General features: G+C 40.9%; 1 protein-coding gene across 1 annotated transcript in view; it reads right to left on the bottom strand.

Moving 5' to 3' along the window:
• Positions 1-6: 6 nt before the first annotated feature.
• Positions 7-20004, bottom strand: part of LOC143279491 (putative transmembrane ascorbate-dependent reductase CYB561 homolog) — a 20173-nt gene continuing 175 nt past the window's right edge. Inside the window, exons 2-5 of the mRNA XM_076583538.1 lie at positions 6699-6922; positions 4514-4716; positions 3609-3763; positions 7-943 (exon numbers count right to left, since the gene is read on the bottom strand). Of these exons, the coding sequence (XP_076439653.1) occupies positions 790-943; positions 3609-3763; positions 4514-4716; positions 6699-6912 (726 nt within the window). The 5' untranslated portion in view covers positions 6913-6922 and the 3' untranslated portion in view covers positions 7-789. The remainder of the gene's footprint in view (positions 944-3608; positions 3764-4513; positions 4717-6698; positions 6923-20004) is intronic.

Raw genomic sequence — 20004 nt, 5'->3', positions numbered from 1 at the left:
TGTTCAAACTGACTAGACATGAAGATACATACGAATAAAAAACTGCACCGGCTTTCAAGTATCTCTCTTCCTCCATTCGTGGGCTGTGACTCACACATCACTCGTTTTCACAAGTGGGCTTTTACATGTATAACCATTTTTACCCCTGCCATGTAGGCAGTCACACTCTGTTTTCAGAGGGATGCATGCCCCGGTATGTTCTCGTTTCCATAACCCACTGAACACTGACATAAATTACTGAATCTTTGACATGCTTTTCTGATCTACTGTATACATATACACAAGGGGGTTCAGGCACTAGCAGGTCTGCACATCCATTGCCCTGGGAGATCAGGAAATCTCCACCCTTTACCCACCAGGTGCTGTGACTAGGATTCAAACCCTGGACCCTGGACCCTCAGTGTGAAAGTCCAATGCTTTAACAACTTGGCTATAGTGTCCATCTGGCTTCCAAATGTCTATAAGAAAATATAAAAAAAAGGATTTAAAAAACCCTTCCTGGGTCTCAAATTGACTTGTTTTTGGTTTTGGTTTTTTGTTACTTGGTGGTCTGCTGCAAACACAAGACTGAACATCAACCAAAAATGGATATACATCTCAGATAACTTATAAACATTTTTTTTTTTACTGATATAGATACTGATATTCAGAACATTGCACAAAACCACAAAAACAAAAAAACAAAAAACAAAAAACAAAAAAAATTACAAGAGTGCAAAGAACAAACAAAAAATTCCTTTTCCGCAGCACAAATCTGGAATCTGGATCAAAACTGGAGCAAAATTTTTGTTACTCATTCAACGGGATATGGTCCTCTTCGGGGGCAGGCGGGCGCTTGTACTCTGGCTTGGTGACCAGGTAGATGACCAACACCACAAAGGCGATGACGAAGACCCCCAAAAAGTTGACCAGTATCCCCTCCGGGCCACCCCATGACGGCTTTCTGCAGAGGGAAAAGAAACGAAAGGTGTTGTCAGACTATTATGATTTCCATGCAACAATCTTTTTTTTTTTTTTTTAATAATAAGGTGGATAAGCTTATTCATCATTTTTTGTGAAGATGTGTGCATGTGTATGAAAATGTGGTCTGCACACGTACAGTTTTGTTATGTGTGATGACACCAACCACATGCCAACAAAACACACACACACATAAGCTTACATTTGTGCATATGTATGTACACTAAAGCACACACACACACACACACACACACACACACACACACACACACACTAAAACACTGTCACAACACCCAAACCAGTTATTCAGCCGATAAAATCGACAGCAACGCTGTTTGTCCTTTTCATCTTTTCCCATAAAACCCCACTGAATGAAATGAATAGCCTTGCCACATGTGTGCTTATTGCAAGACCTGCGAGACAGCTGTCGCCTGTGTGTGCAACAGTCCCCCGAACAGGGCCAAGCCACCCAGTACCTGTGGATTCTGAACCCAACACTCCTGTCACACACCACTGAAGAAGCTTACTGACACAGAAAACAATTCACAGTGGATCGATTTTCCTAACACATTTGATGTTATTTTTTATGTGCTCCCCTTCTCATCCAAACATGGCATTTATTTTCTCCTTTTTTGGGGGGGAGGGGTTCATATCAACATACGATGTTAAAATCATGCTACAAGGTTTATATTGCCTACTCACACTTTAAAACCGTCGTTTTCAATGACTGAGCAGACTCCCATCAATACATTATGTTGGGCATGTTGCAAGAAAGTCTTTAACACCAACTCACACAATACAACAGTTGTGTTTCAAAGACTCCCATCATCAACACTTTATGTTGTCAACGCCTACTTATATTTTCAAAATGGCATTCTCAATGACTCCCATCAATATATTATGTTGATATCATGAAAGAAGATCTATAATCCCTTGTCACAATTTCAAATTGTCATTTTTCAAATACTCCCAATAAGACATTATGTTGGTGTCATGCAAGAAGATCTATGTCTATTCACACTTTAAAACAGCATTTTCAATTACTTAATCATGTATACATTGTGTTGGTATTGTGCAAGATGTACATTGTATTGTATTGTATTGTATTGTATTGTATTATTGTTACTGTATTGTATTGTCAATGTAATTATATTGTCATTGTATCATATTACACAATGTATCGTATTGTATTACTTTTGCCATAACAGATTTCTCTGTGTGAAATCTGGGCTGCTCTCCCCAGGAAAGCTTGTTGAAATATCAGAATGGAATTTTCTACAGAATTTGTCAAGGACAGCCCATTTGTTGCTGTGGGTTCTTTTACATATGCAAAGAACATGCTGCACAATGGACCTTGCTTTATCGCCTCATCCAAATGACTAGCATCCAGACCACCACTTCATGTGTAGTAGAGAGAAAGAAAATTCTGGAAAATGTGGGATTTGATCCCTCAGATTCCCGTGCTTCCTAGGCAGACACATAACCACTAAGCCCTCAATCCACTTAACGCCTACAGACACATAACCACTAAGCCCTCAATCCACTTAACGCCTACAGACACGTAACCACTAAGCCCTCCTCAATCCACTTAACGCCTACAGACACATAACCACTAAGCCCTCAATCCACTTAACGCCTACAGACACGTAACCACTAAGCCCTCCTCAATCCACTTAACGCCTACAGACACATAACCACTGAACCCTCAATCCACTTAACGCCTTCAGACACATAACCACTAAGCCCTCAATCCACTTAACGCCTACAGACACATAACCACTAAGCCCTCAATCCACTTAACGCCTACAGACACATAACCACTAAGCCCTCAATCCACATAACGCATGCTCACACTTTAAAAATGGCACTTTCATTGACTCCCATCAATACATCATGTTGGCATCACAAACACGAAGAACTACAATGCCTACTCACACTTTAAAAATGGCATTTCCCATCAATACATTAAGCTGGCATCGCAAACAAGATCTACAAAGCCAACTCACACTATAAAAATGGCATTTTCAACGACCCCCATCAATACATCATGTTAGCATCGCAAACAAGAAGATCTACAATGCCTACTCACACTTTCAACAACTCTAATCAATACATTATGTTGGCATTGCAAACAAGATCTACAATGCCTTCTCACACTTTAAAAATGGCGTTTTCAATGACTCCCATCAATACATTATGCTGGTATTGCAAACAAAATCTACAACACCTACTCACACTTTAAAAATGGCATTTTTTACAACTCCCATCAATACATTATGTTGGTATTGCAAACAAGAAGATTTACAAAGCCTACCCACACTTTAAAAATGGCAATTCTTACGACTTCCATCAATACATTATGATGGTATCTCAAAAAAGATCAACAATGCCGACTCATACTTCAAAAATGGCGTTTCCAATGACTCCCATCAATACATTAATTATTATGCTGGTATCATAAACAAGATCTACAACGCCTACTCACACTTTAAAAATGGCATTTTCAACAACTCCCATCAATTCATTATACTGGCGTCGAAACAAGATCTACAATGCCTACTCACACTTTAAAAATGGCAATTTTAATGACTCCCATCAATACATTATGTTGGCACTGCAAACATGAAGATCTACTATGCCGTACTCACATCTTAAAAATGGCATTTTCCGTAATGCCCATCAGCACGGTGGCCCCAGACAAGGCCAGCAGGGCAGCACCCCAGAAGCGATGGTAGGGCATGTAGAACCGCTTCACCGCCATCCCAACCACCGGTGTCAGGTACGCCAAAAAGCCCAGCAACCACTGCAACAACATCACAGGCACTGACAGGCTCAGGGCAATGGTGGTAGCAGTATGGAGATGTTAGGGAGGGTGTGCAGTCCGCTTTCATGGTGGACTTTTCATCGCTCGCAGAGCGAGAAGTAGGTCATACAACATCATGGGCAGCCCACCACCATAACTGGCATCTCTAAGTTTGCACTGGCTTTGTTCAGACAACTTTTCGGCAGGGTTAATAAATGGATCAGTTCAAATACATAATGGCAGACATATGACAAGAAACACACTCACAGTAAACATAGAAGACTAAAGCAAATAATGGGTGTAATTATAAAACCACTTGCAAAAATAGTCACTGAAAATGTTCAAAATCCTTTCATCAGAACAGCGATTTCCATGAGACCATCAAATTTGATACATTTATTTTTGAGTGTGTAAATACAAACCAACATGAGCCTGGAAACAAAAATTCTTCTGCAACTTTATTATGTATAGAATGCAGGGAAAATAAACAAAAGAAGGTAATTACATTGTTTATCAATGTTTATGATTACCCACTATCGAAAATCACAAGGGTTATTTGCCTTGGCATGGGATGTCAGGGGTGATTGGTGCTGAGTGACCTGGGGATAAGAGGGTTAAAGTAATAACACCTGCACTCTTATCAAAGCGACGACCTGAAGAAGAGAACATTCCAAGTGCAGCAACCACCACACCTGTGCTCTTATCAAAGCAATGACCTGAAGGAGAGAACTTTAAGAGCAGCACACCCACCTGCAGCCCGAAAGCGACGACAACGAAGAGGCCGACCCAGCTGTGCAGGGAGTACAGGTTGGGTTTGTTGGTCAGGTTGTGGAAGTCGAAGACGGCCTTCATCCCCACACCCACAAAGACGAGGGCTGCCACGTGCACCACAGCGTGCACGATCTTGATGTACAGCTTCTTCTCATTACGGAACACACGGTACGCCAGGATGCCTGTTGCGTTGTGACAAGGGAGCAAAGTGCAGGGTGGTGCATGTTACAAAAGCACACACAAACATGTGTGCACGCACAGACATGCAGAGAAACATGCTCACACATGCAGACACACATACACAAACATGTAAACACACACACACCCACACTCACACACACACACATTAACACACGCACACAGACACAAACACAGACACAGACACACAGTGTTAAGAAATCATCAGAATTTCTTTTTAATTTTCCTCTGAATTTTTTCTTCATTTTTCTGCCTGATCACTCACAAAACTGAAATTTTGTATCTGGTCACAAACAGTGATTGTACATGTGCATGTGGTGTGTGTGTGTGCATGTTTGTGTGTGTGTGTGTGTGTATGTTTTTGTGTGTGTGTGTGTGTGTGTGTGTGTGTGTGTGTGTGTGTGTGTGTGTGTGTGTGTGTGTGTGTGTGTGTATGTGCGTAAGCATGTGTGTGTGTGTGCATGTGTGTGTGTGTGTATGTGTTTGTACATGTCTAAATTTATAAACTGAGAACCAGAGTCACTTGCCCACATATGTATTTGTATATGTGCACTTAAATGTGTGGGTGGGTGGGTGGGTGCATGTGGGTGCATGTATGTGCATGCGTGTGTATGTGTGTGTGTGGTGTGTGTATATATTCATGTCTTGATTCATACATCGAGAACCAGAGTCACTTGTTCACATATGTATTTGTATATGTGCACATGAATGTGTCCGTGTGTGTGTGTGTGTGTGTGTGTGTGTGTGTGAACATGTGTGCAGACCTCCTATTGCCTGAATCCTTTCATGTGGATATGCATGCAGAAGATCAAATTCGCTCATGAAGACCTGTAATCCATGTCAGTAATTGATGGATAAAGGAAACAAGAACACATCCAGCACACACACACACCAAAAAACAAAATATGGCTGTCTACATGATGGGGTAAAAAAAAAAAAAAATTAAAAAAAAAAGTCATGGACGTAAAAGCCCACTCGTAAAAAAAAGTGAATGTGGGAGTTTGCAGCCCACAAACACAGAGGAGGAAAATAAATAATTAAAGTTAACATTACTGTAAGGATTCTTTCATCACATAATTACCACACAGCTTTATTTCAACCCCTCCCTCACCAACTACGTCCCCACCTCGCATGCTATTTCAGTGTCTTAAACCGCACCCCCCGCCCACCTCTCCATGCCACTCATCCAACAACCCCCACACACAACCACAACTTATCTTATCATATCTCAGCTTATCAGTCTGCTGTCTTTTGTTCTCATGTACACAAAACGCTATGAACACTGACTAAAATGTAAAAACTGACTACCATAAAGTACTCTGTGTGTGCAACAACTGAAAGCCAGCCACCAAATCCTTCCTACACACCCCCTATATACATAAATACAGACTACCGCTCCTGGTCACCAAAGACACACCCCCTCAGCCAACAAATTGTTAAATCACCCAATCTTAGCTTATAGCACTCTTGCTAGTTCTTTATCATAGAACACAAAATGCTCTCTTCCCTCAAACAACCCCCCCACCCCCCAAAAAATCCAACCAAACTGTCAAGCACTGGCAGAAATAAAATGAAAGGAAGCCCCCCCTCTCCCTTATCCCTTTCCACCCCATGCCCTAATCCCCCTCCAACGCCAACAACCCACCCACAATCAGTGTAGACAAAGGCCAAAGTTAAGATCTCAACTTGTTTTTATTCCAAAAAAAATACCAAAAGAAAACAATGTAGCATTACTCATAAAGTGTCAAGTGCTGGCAGAAATCAATCAAAAATTCAAATACAAGCCAGCCATCACGCTCCCAACCCCAACCTTAACCCCCTCCAACCCCCCCCCCCCATCCTCCAACCCAACCCCCTAACCCTCCCCCTTTCTCTCACCTCTATTCCTACCCCCATCCACCATCCCTCCCACCCCCTCACCCTCACCCCCAATCCACCACCCACCCTTCTCACCCACACCACCCACCGTCAGCGTAGAGGAAGACCATGCCGATGATCATGAAGAGCGGGTGGAGGTTGAACTGGTGCGTAGGGTCTGACTGCCAGGCGAAGCCACCCTGGTAGTGGCCCATCCACACCGCCACCAGCACCACCGACAGCAGCCCAAACACCTGCGCCACCACCACCATCCAGTTGAAGAAGCGCAGGTCCGTCGGGTTGGTGTCCCCGTCAAAATACATGGCTCACGTTCTGTGAGAACAGAAAGAGGAGAGTAAAAAGGGAACCCAGCTTTTATTAGATTTCTTGATTAGTTATTTTTTAATCACAGGTTTACACACAACTACAGTAATGGCAACAAAGACGAGGCGAAAGCAGGTGGTAGCATTGTAGTATCATGATAAGGAACAATGAGTATGCGACTTCTACATCACTGGAAAAGAAAGCTTATGGGTTGTTTTTTTTTGGTTTTTTTTTAACTAAGCTTATACAAGTGTTTTGCAGTGGATGTTTTTTTGTCTTCTTTTTTCCTTTTTCATTCCATATGGACTATTATACAGAATGGTTACTGTGGAACAGGCAAAATTATGATTAGGTAACAGTTTCTATAACTGGAAGGTAGCTGTTCCACTTTGTACAAAAAGCATAATGGTTCATCAGTACATAAGATACATGTTCTTCGACACTGTATCTGTATCTGACCTGTGTTCTAAATGCACTGAGTTGTGGTTTTTGTTTATTGAATTTGCATTTATACAGAAAGTTTTTGGCAAGTAAAATACTAAAATAAAAAATATCATCAGTTGCAAATGTGTGTGAGTTGTCAAATAAAACCAGTTCTTCACTTAACTGGGCATTGTGTACATTATTGCATTTGTTATTCATATCAGTTTGGAAAACAGACCAAAATCTCTGCACAATCTCACATCTCCAAAATAGGTGTTCAATGGTTTCTAGATGTGATCCGCAGAAGCTACATCTATCAGAGATATTCATCTGTTTCAGAGATCTGTTCATCACAATAATACGATGAACTATTCTTGAAACCATTTTAAGTTTACAGCACTTATTTTGTGTATTTTGTGAAATGTCTGTTTCCAGTTAAAGTTCAGTTGCAACAAATCGTTCCATTTGTTACAGCATTTAGGGGTCATATTGTTTCTGACTGAAGTATCGTAATAAACTTTTGTTCCTTTTTTCACAGAACATATCATTTGTAATGATTTTCTCGTCTGCAAAGCACTGTCATTATCAATTTCAATGTTCAGGTGGGGGTTTTTTTATCATTTCTAACTGACCTTATAAAACCATTTAAAATAAGAAAATCTGTTATATTTCCATGCTTTTGACTAAAGTCTTCATAGAAAAGGAAACTACTGTCCCCATGCACTAGATGAGAAATATTCCTGACTCCCTTTTCCATCCAATTTCTGTATGATAAAATCTTACTTCCAATTTTGATATTTTGGTTCAGAAAGATTGGTTCTGCTAAAACTTCTTTGCTGTTTGATAGTGGGACCTCCGGACAAATTTCTTTGTAGGCTTGGAAAACATGAATCCAGAACTTATTCTCACTGTCAGGTGTTGGTAGACAGGATTCATACCTATCAAGATCTTCAATAATGGGATTGATTGCTTTTAGTTTTATCACTGATGTCCATTCATGGTTTGAAAACTTTAACTTACGTCTCCAGCTCAGTTTAAGACCTTTAATAAGCTTTTTATTTTATTTCTTGATTAGTTAATCACACTCGTCTTTCACATGCATACTTTTATGTTCATCATATGCGCATGAGCTACAGGACAAAGTATTAATTTCTCTTCTGACTTGACTTAATTTGAGATTTACTAATAGTTACTACAGTATTCCCATCTGGTCATTCTGAATGGCGAGATGTAAAATTCAGAAATGAGTGAAATAATTCACATGTAAATGTTACATGCCTGCATTCACACACACAAAACATATATACTTCTCTATGCACAATACATTTCAGAAAATGACATCGTTTATCCTGCTTTTGGGTGTGGTTTTTGTTTGTTTGTTTGTTTAACATCTGAATCTGGTCAGTCTTTTTCTTGTTGTTTTTTTAACACGCTTAAATTTCTATATCTCTGTCTCAAACACACACATACACTCATTCAAATGCATGTCTGCATAAACATATAAACATGTCCGCACAAATGACCAGTTTTTAGTTTGTAAATTTACCCACACAATTATATATCCCCCTCCCTCCCACACACATTCAACTCAACGCATAAACTCAAGTGCACATACAAACATATGAGTGCAAAACTGACGCTGGTTCTTAATTTGTAAATTCACACACACACACACACACACACACACACACACACACACACACACACACACACACTTTTTATGACCAGATGTGAAATTGTGAACACACACACACACACACACACACACACACACGTCTAATATCACTTTTTATGAAAAGGCAGACATCAAATCAAACTGAACACACCACAACTACTGCACCAGACAGTGAAGCCCTACACCTCATAAGAAAACCCTCACGCAGCAAAACAAAAAACAGACACAAAACAGTATTTAACACTTCAAACTGCGGAGGCAGGCAGAAATTTGAGCTAGGAAAAATAAAGTGGCACAAGGCGGTCAAACTCCACTACTCTTGTAAATCTATTAAAAATGTACTGCCCCAGCTGCTATAAAAACACACCACAAAACCAAAACAGTTTCCTGTTGTTGTTTTAACAGCTTTTGGCAGTACAAATAAACTGATCATAATCAGGAGAGGTTTAACCACTGCCAACCAGCTAATTATTATAATGGGGGGGGGGGGGGGAATGCTAATTAGGGTTAGCTCTCAAGCCCTGACAACAGTTAGGTTGTTGTTTTTTCAAGCAGATGTCTAGCATATGGATCAGTCAGCACACTTTGACACTCTCTCCAAACTGAAACTGGGGAAGAAAAGAGAGAAAAAAAAAAAAGGTCTCAAACAACACACTCATTCCAGAAAAGAACTGAAAAATAACAAGAAAATGAATGATATCACTGTCAGCTCCGTCCCACTGTAGTAAAATGTACGTAACATTTCTAACAGTTTGTTTGGAATCTTACTACACTCTTTGCATGGTAAAATAAAAGGTTCAACCATAATGAAACTGGTAGTGATTGCTAACTGCCTTGCTCACTGATAGTTCTTTATAAAGGCAAATCCAAAAATGCTCAGCAACACAAACTTTTCATGTCATGCTCAATGTAGGATGTCTATTTAATCTGTTCATAGTTGAGTCAACTCTAACGAGAAAAAAAATCTATTTAAATAAAATAATGCTAACAAGCAGAAAACAGACATCAGCAGAGAACAAAATCTTGAAAAAGTATCCAGTGCCATCAGACGTGGGCACAGCATATTGATAAAGTTTAGAGGATGTGATGACATACATTTGTCGCATTCCAGCAGTATTACCCCACTTCTCTCTCTCCCTGACATGTCATTGACATTAATGACAAGAAGCAATGTCAAACACACACACAGAGCTCTCTCTCTCTCTCTCTCTCTCTCTCTCACACACACACACACACACACACACACACACAGCTCTCTCATACGCACACACACACACACACACACACACACACAGCTCTCTCATACGCACACACACACACACACACACACACACACACACACAGCTCTCTCATACGCACACACACACACACACACACACACACACACACACACACACACACAGCTCTCTCATACGCACACACACACACACACACACACACACACACACACAGCTCTCTCATACGCACACACACACACACACACACACACACACACACAGCTCTCTCATACGCACACACACACACACACACACACACACACACACACACACAGCTCTCTCATACGCACACACACACACACACACACACACACACAGCCACAACATCTGGCCAACACAGCTTTCTGCACAAAACAGCCAGCCCGTCGTTGTTGCTATGGTGTACACATTTGTTATGTAACTTATTCTTGCTTATCTGTTCCACTTTTGGGTAGTTTCTTTTCTTTTTTCCCCTCTCTTTGTTATCTAACAGAGCTTATGTGACAACGATCTGTCTGTGTCCCATTGGTTTTTTAAAGAAAAATAATCTTCCCTGTTTGGTTCATTTCACTGAGAGAGAGAGAGAGAGAGAGAGAGAGAGAATGTGTGTGTGTGTGTGTGTGTGTGTGAGAGAGAGAGAGAGAGAGAGAGAGAGCTGTGTGTGTGTGTGTGTGTGTGTGTGTGTGTGTGTGTGTGTGTGTGTGTGTGTGTGTGTGTGTGTGTGTGTGTGTGTGTGTGCGTGCGTGCGTGGTCTTCACATCTTAACATCACATATGCATCATTTGTTGTTCTCTGTGTACAAAATGTTTTTAAAGAAGAAAGAAAAAAACTTTTTCTAATTTTTTTTTAAACCCCCACCAACTTCCAAGAAGCCTGGGTTTATCAGTTTCTTCCTCTTTCTATGTCCATATATGTCACATGAGACAGACACATAGAGAGAAAAAAAGAGATGGTGAGAGACTGAGAAAGAATGACAGGGAGACTGAGAGAGAGACACAGAGATCAAGACAAGAGACAAAGAGAAAAGAGAGATCTGATTCACAAATCAATTTCTGAGCAAAAAAAAAAAAAAAAAAAAAGTCTTGTTGGCAGGAAAAGAACACAGAAATCTGTCGAGATGCTGCATCCAGTTCTCTCAGGAAGAAAAATAAACAACCCACTGAACACAAAAATCAAACCCTCCGTCACGTGACGCTACAACTCTACACAGGCCGAATTTCATCTGCATGTCAGGATCATTCCAAGCTCTTTGGTATGAACCCCACTAATTAACTTTGGTGTAGGGTCTGTCACATGGGCATAACTCTGTCATGACAGCTGTCACAAGTCCCCAGCCTGCCCAATCCTTTTACACTGCACATACAGGGTTCACAAAAAGTTAAGGACCACTTTGCAAAAGCAGGAACTTTTTTTTCTAATTCTTTCAAAATCAAGTGATGATTTGAATTACATGGGCACACTACCCGAATGGTTAAAGCGTTGGACTTTAAATCTGTGGGTCCCGGGTTTGAATCTCGGTAATGGCGCCTCGTGGGTAAAGGGTAGAGATTTTTCCAATCTTCCAGGTCAACATAGTTACATGCAGACCTGCAAGTGCCTGAACCCTCTTTGTCCGTGTACGCAAACAGAAGATCAAATTCATATGTTAAAGATCCTGTAATTCTTGTCAGTGTTCGGTGGGTTTTGAAAACAAGAACATAACCAGCATGCACATACCCCAAAAATGGAGTATGGCTGCCTACATGGTGGGTTAAAAACAGTCATACACTCATGTACATACAAGAGAATGTGGGAGTTGAAGTCCATGAACGAAGAAGAAGAGAAGAAGAAGAATTAAATTATGCAGGCTGCATATATACTACCACTGCCCTATCTATGAACACACAAACAGCTATTTCAGGCATACATGCACCATAAACAGCATGAAAAATGTGTTTGAAAAATCAATGTTTCAGTCAAACACCGACATTTCCAAGTGTTTGAAAAATCAATGTTTCAGCCAAACATTGACATTTCTATGAAATTTGTAAACAATAGAGCTGTGTTTTTTATTGTAAAAATTGGACGTGTACATGCAAAAAAAGCACCTCTGGTTATGAGTGATGCTCATTACACAGGCTACTTACACTCCTTGCAAGCCAGGAATACAGAATCATTTCACTAAACCTCCAAGATGAAAACTCCAAGTGGTTCTTAACTTTTTGTGGACTCTGTATTGACATTTTCCTGACACGTACAATTTGTGACATTGTTGTTTCGCATCACCTGAGGCACTTTCAGTTTCAATCAGTTTAACATGATTTTCATTTAAACGCTGATTTGTGATTTACTTCTTTAGTTTAGAATGTCTTTTTTTTCTTCTTCTTTTCCTGCATTCTAGTGCTTTTCCTTTCTTTGTTTCTTTGTTTATGAGTTCCTGGCTGTAACTTCCACATTTACTCATCTTCAAGTTGGTTTTTATTTGCGTTCATGAGAATTTTGACACCGCCACAGAGGCACCCATAGTCATGTGAGCATGCTGGGGATGTCCAAGTTTCTGTAACCCACTAAACACTGAAATGCATGACAGAATCTTTAACATGCAAATTTCATCTTTTGCATATGTACAGGCATATAAATGGGATTGAAAAGCCCAGTGCTCCAGCCGTTTGACTATCCTTGGCTTCAACTCCCACATTCACTCATACACCTGCAAACAGGCATTTATACATGCAGTGACCGTTTCAGGCCCAGTCTGTGACTCTCCCTGTCTGATGCCTCCTTGAAACTGAAAGTGAAACTGGGTCAATGATATCCATCTAACAACAGGGACAGAGCACTCTGAGTTGTCATCAGTGACATGTGCACCCAGCATAGTCAAGCACAATTCAGACACATAATGCAGCTTCATAATCATATACAGTATACTGCCAAGTAATAAGACGCTAGGAAACTGATTTGTGTTGTGACTCAAATGCTATTGCCAAGTAAAAACAACAAAATATGGATTTCATTTGTGTTGTGACCCAAAACATCTGCCTCCTGAAGCTGTTGAAAATGTTTTGACAGCTCATAACAACTCTTTCCTGGGAATTGTTTTACTGTTCAACACTTTTGACTGGAAAATTAGCCACTGATGACTTCTTCTGACAAGCAATATGTAGTAAACTTCTCCCTCTTTGCCACTCTCTCTCCCCTTCCTTCTTTCTCATAGTGTGTGTTGGGCCTGTGTATATTTGTTTGTGCTTTCATATCTGTGACTGTATCCTCACCTCACCTCACCTCTCCCGTAGTCTGGGTTCAGACCGTTGGGGCACCGCTGCTGACCTGGCCACCACCCCTCTCCACTCTTCACGGTTTTCTGATTTCCTCAGGGCGTCACCGAGCGTCAAGCCTGTCCACCCCCGGATGTTGTCTTCCCATCTCTTCTTCTGCCGTCCTCTCCTTCTGCCTCCTTGTACGGTGCCTTGCAGGAACGTTTTGGCAAGACCAGATGATCGGGAGATGTGTCCATACCACCTAAGTTTGCGTTTTTTCACTATGGACAGAAGGTCTTCGTAGGGTCCAATACTTTGCTTGATTCTGTTCTTCACTTCCGTGTTAGTGATGTGGTCTCTGTAGGAGATGCCAAGTAGTCTACGAAAGCATCTCATCTCGACAGCTTGGATTCTTCTCTCGATGTCTGCAGTCAGGGTCCAAGTCTCGCAGGCGTAGAGCAATATTGATATAACCAGGGAACGCATCAGTCTGATTTTTGAGCTGAGAGCGATGTTTTTGTTGTTCCAGATGGTGTTCAGCTTGTTGAGTGCCATTGTTGTTTGGGCAATTCTCGAGAGTACTTCTGGTTTAGATCCTTCATCTGACACGATTGCTCCCAGATATTTGAAGCTGTGGACTGTTTTAAGCTTTTCGTCGTTGACTTTGATGTCAATGCTGATGCCGTTGGTGTTGTTAGTCATCAGTTTGGTTTTCTCCGCACTGATTTGCATTCCATACGATGTGGAGGCTTTGTCTAGATGTTTGACCAGGCTTGCCAGTTCTTCTTCTTTTCCAGCCAGTCCATCAATGTCGTCGGCAAAACGTAGGTTTGTGATTGTTCTGCCGCCTATGCTGACTGTTCCTACATGCTCTTCCAGTGCGTCAGTCATTATTCTTTCTAAGAAGATGTTGAAGAGTGTTGGGGAGAGTAGACAGCCTTGTCTCACTCCGACTGTGGTTCTGAACCAGTCCCCGATGCTATTGTTGAGGTAGACGGCGCTGGTGGCTTTGTCATAGAGGTGCTGTATCAGTCTGATCAGGTTGGCGTTGATGTTGTACAGATTCATGGTAGCCCACAAAGCTGCATGCCAGACCCTGTCAAATGCCTTCTTAAAATCAATGAAGACGTGGTAGAGGTCTTGTTGGTGTTGATGGTACCTCTCACATAGCAACCTCAAGTTGAAGATTTGTTCAGTTGTGCTCCTTCCTGGTCTGAAACCTGCCTGTTCTTCAGCAATGATGTTTTCTGCTTGTGGTTTCAGTCTGTTAAGCAGGATCTTCAACATGACTTTGCTGGGATGACTAATCAGGCTGATGGTGCGGTAGTTTTGACACTGCTGGAGATTGCCCTTTTTGGGGAGGGTGATGATCAGTGATTGTGTCCACGGTGTGGGCCATTCCCCTGTTTGCCAGATCTTGTTGCAGATTTTCATTAGCACAACTATCATAACTTCACCCCCTGCTTGGACCAGTTCTGATGGGATGTTGTCCACTCCTGCCGATTTCCCTTTTTTCAGCGATGCTATTGCTGCCTCTATTTCTTCACGGAGTATGGGGTGATTACTGTTATCAGTGGCTGGTGGAACATTCAGTATTGCTGGATCACCTATGGTCTGTATGTTGTATAGCTCTGAGCAGTATTCTGTCCATCGCTTTAGGATGTCTTGTTCTTCTGTTAGACATTTTCCATCCTTGGTCTGGATGTTGGACATAGTTCTACCTTGCCTTGTGTTGGTAAGTTCTTTCACAACTTGGTAGGCTTTCTTGCTGTTGTTTCTTGTCAGGTTTTCCTCTATGTCCTGGCATTTTCCTTCAATCCAATTCTCCCTTGCCTTCTTCATGCTTCTCTTGATTTCGGTGTTAACTGCTTTGTACTGTTTTGCCCCTTCTTCTTCATTCTTTTTCTTTTTCAGGTCTCTACGTTTGTCACACAGCTGTAGGATGTCGTCCGTGACCCAGGGCTTCTTTTTGATGCGTTGTTTTCCAAGAGTTGTTTGGGCTGTTTCAGTTACAGCTGCGTTGAAGTCACTTACGAGTGTATCCAGGTCGGCGTCATCTGCATCGAGAGTGATGAGTGGCGCGAATTTCCCACCAATCATGGCTTGGAATGCCTCTTGTACTTCAGGATCTTTCAATTTTTCCAGGTCGAACTTCAGTCTTGAGAAGCTTTGTTTCCTTGTTTTCTTCAGTTGGAGTTTGAAGGTCATCATTACCAAGTCGTGGTCACTTGCAATGTCAGCTCCTGGGAAACTTCTTGTCTTGGCAATGTTCACGCTAGACTGGAAACGCTTCTTTACCATGATGTAGTCTATTTGGTTGTGGTGATCTCCTCCAGGGCTGTGCCATGTCCATCTTCTGGATGCTTTGTGTGGTCCAAATGTGTTTGTTATCTTCAGGTTGTTGAAGCAGGCAAATTCCAGGAGTCTCAAGCCTCTTTCATTTGTAGCGTTGTTACCATATCGTCCACATGTGCCCTTCCAGGTGTTGTAGGAGTCTTCTCCGATCTTGGCGTTCCAGTCACCTTGTACTACTATGATGTCTTTCTTTGGTGTCTGATCAAGGGTTTCTTGTAGTTGTTCGTAGAACTCCTCAACTTCATCATCGCTGTGATCAGATGTTGGAGCATATGCTTGTATGATGGTGATGTTGAATGGGGATGCCCTCAGGCGGATGGTAGTGAGCCTGCTGGATATTGGTCGGCAGCCCATGACAGTGTTAACAATGTCTTTGTGGATCAGGAACCCTACTCCATGTTCGTGTTTGTCCTCTCTACCACTGTAAAATAGTCTGTGGCCTTCAAGTGTGGGTATTTCACCGATGTTTTTCCATCGTGTTTCACAGAGTCCTAGGATGTGCCAGCGATATTTGTTCATTGCATGTGTCAGTTCTTCCAATTTTCCTGGCGTCCTTAGTGTTCTGACATTCCACGTGCCAATAGAGATGTTGTTCCTGGCCCGGAGCTTGTTGTTGTGTGGTCCACCAGTAGCACATTTGTCACCTCCACCCTGGTTTGCAATGGAAGGCGCGGTCCTTGTTGACCCGGGTGACGACCGAGCCGGTATGGGTTGAGTAGTGGTCGTCATTCATGTGGTGAGTCTTGGGCAGAAAAGCATGGCGGAGCCCATCCCTCTCCATGCTAGACTGGTCTAGCTGCGGCTTTCCTTGATTGGAGAGGCCGAGATCTAGTTTTGATATAGCGCCAGTTGCTCGCTCCCGTGCCGCGTCGGTTGAAACAACCTGCACCGTGTCCCCCTGAGGAAACACCCACATTAACGTGGCGAGAAGGTGCGACTACGGTATTCACCCTTTCTTAATAGAAGGAAGGGATCTTCGCAGGACTGTATATCTATTACATATTTGTTTGGGGTTTTTTGTGCTTGTTTTTTTTGTTGTTGTTCTTTTGTGTGTGCATCAATTTGTTTGCTTTTATCAATTTATCAATTTTATCATTTTAGTTATTCATATTATTATTCATATCATTATTATTCTTTTTTTTCTATATTCTATCTTATTTCATTTTTTTCAATTTCATTTATTCACTTATACTTATTTTGATTTATCAATTTATCAAATCAATAGCTTTTATATATATATATATATATATATATATATATATATATATATATTATATATATATATATATATATATGTCTTATTTTACTTCATTTTATTTTATTTTGCTTTAACTTTAAGGCCTGACTAGTGTGTTGGGTTATGCTGCTGGTCAGTTATCTGTTTAGCAGATGTGGTGTAGCATATATGAATTTGTCCGAACGCAGCGACGCCTCCTTGAGTAACTGAACTTAAAAGACTGAACTGTGCAAGACTGAAAGTGAGAAACTGAGAGTGATTTGAAAGTGCAAGCCGGAGACTGAGTGTGTGCAAAATTTGTTCTATTCAACCCAGAAATAATCAGTCATACTTGTGTAAAAGCATGCTTGAACTGTATCATGCAAATGGCAAGTTCCAACCCCCCCCCCCCCCCCAGGCCCCCCATGAACTGCATCTGTCAGACAGATCTATGTGTGTATGTGTGATTTTGTAATCTTGATAAGAAGTGTTATTTTCATCCATGTTTGTTCATGATATTTATCCTCTAGTTTTGTATTTGATGTCAGAAATGTGATGTGTGTATAAACACATAAGCAAACCTTGCTATGTCTTATTAAGAGGGTATTTTGTACTTTACACAAACTCTTTCCCTACTCTCACACATGCATGCATGCATCCCAACACATGTAATGTATGCTCATACTCTCTCTCTCTCACACACACATACAGTGACAGAGACACACTAACTGAGTCACTCATACATACACACATGTGTGTACGTACACAGTGGTACACACAATAATAATAAAAACAATAACAATAGTAATAATAATAATAATAATAATGATAATTTTACAAAGTGCTTTCAAACATCAAAAGTAAAATGCTTTCAAACATCACAAAGTGTTTTACAATAATATGAATGGATGAATAATACATCAAACACACGCACGCACGCACGCACGCACGCACGCACACACGCACGCAAGCACGCACGCACGCTCATAAAGTCACAAACACATGCTTGCAATCTCATCAACAATTGAAGAAGGATATAGGAGTTACTTTGGGAACTTTTTTTGTAGATTTTTTTCCTCTCTTTGCTTTAACTTTAAGTTAAAATAATTAAATTTTATATGTGTTAATCATCTCTTGTCATTTATGCTGAAGTTTTCAGGAGGACAGCTGGGAATGGAGAGAGTGGGTTATGTAAAAACAGTACAAAATCATCTGGACACTGCAATAAAAAAAATAAAAAAAAATTTTTAAATAATAAAAAAATGTTTCAATATGAATCATTTCGAAGTAACAGATGGGAGAGGCATGGGGGGTCGATGGCGTTCACTTGACACCTCTTTAACACAGAGGATAATAATTCACAACACTTCATCTAGCAGATGGAAAAGGCAGACATTATAGAACCTTATTCCTTGACTTATTGGAGAGGGAGGGATGTGAAGGGAGGAGGAGAAGGTGGTGGAGAGGGGAACAGGGAACAGATGGCTGCAATTAGTGGGCAACAGGTGGTGGGAATGGGATATACTGAAGCTACACATCACCACTTCCCTGTATCCCCTTGAGTATTTACAGCAACACTAACTCAGCAAAAACATTTATTTAGATGACACTGAGCAATGCTTGAAATACATTTGATGCACTGTAACTTGTTGTGTCAATCATATCTTTTAAACATTATTAATATCAATGTTGTTATTCATGACGGTGCTTGTCTTAATTACTGTTGTGTATTGTTTATGTGACAGAGTGTGTAGCATGTGCTTATACTTCAGTTAACGATAACTGCATGTGCCAATGTTCATACTCTGTTCGTGTGTGCTGGCAAATGCATGACCAGGAAGGTGCGTTATGTGGAAGGAGAATTACACATGCATGACTCACTTGTGATTAGATGTCTTTTAACGTGAGTATTTGGAAACTGATGTTGTGAATGCAGTCTGATTATAACGGAGATCTGGTCATGCTTTGGAGCAGTAAAGAGAGAAAGAAGTGAATATGCCTTCCTGCATCTGTCAGTGTGAATGCAAGAGAAGAAAGAGAAAACTGAAAAGAACCTGAGAAACACACCACCAGCACCACCACATTTACCTATTCATCCATATATACCATATCAAATCATACTGTACCTGCAATATCTGCACTGATATCTACCACTGATAGAAAAATACAATTATATCAAGAAAAACATGCACAGACAGCACCACTATATCTATATCATTCACCTCATTACTCAAATAACACTTCAAACAGTCATTTTTCTTTCTTCAACTATTTATTTTCTCTCCTAAAACTGTAAAAAGTAGAGACTTTGATTTACAACACTCTCTGCTCAAATGGAACACACACACATACACACACACACACACACACACACACACACATGTATATATATATATATATATTAACAAAGTATATATGATAGCCTTGAGATGGCCTTAGTGGTCGGCGAGGCTCTAAGCACCATAATTTCATTTTCAAGTATACATATATATTAACAAAGTATACACTGCTCAAAGAACTATCTTCTGCTCAGTTCATCATCCCTGGTTTGAAACGGAACAACTGAAATATTGCTCACCTCCACATACACCCCTCCTACTTCAGTCGCTCTCTTTCCCGCTTCCTTATGTTGCAGTACTCACCCAGATTCATAATGCATATGACATCAAATACACAGTTTTCAAAAAAGAAATTATAGAAATAATGTACTCACTGCGCTGCACTGCCTTAAACGACTGAACTGGACTTATTTCCACCCTAACTGCTCACAACGTGTGTTACGAAGTAACAGATGGCGACAAATGCTAGTCCTGACTTATAATAAAACAGTCTCTGAAAACACATGGTTTGATGCTGGAAACCAGCATGAATCGAATTTCCCTCATTTCTGCTCACCTCCGATGTTTACCAGTTTATTGCGAAAGTTAGAA

This window comes from Babylonia areolata, chromosome 2 (assembly GCF_041734735.1).
Source record: "Babylonia areolata isolate BAREFJ2019XMU chromosome 2, ASM4173473v1, whole genome shotgun sequence".
In the NCBI taxonomy this organism is placed as follows: Eukaryota; Metazoa; Mollusca; class Gastropoda; order Neogastropoda; family Buccinidae; genus Babylonia; species Babylonia areolata.
This window is presented reverse-complemented; position numbering and strand designations above follow the sequence as displayed.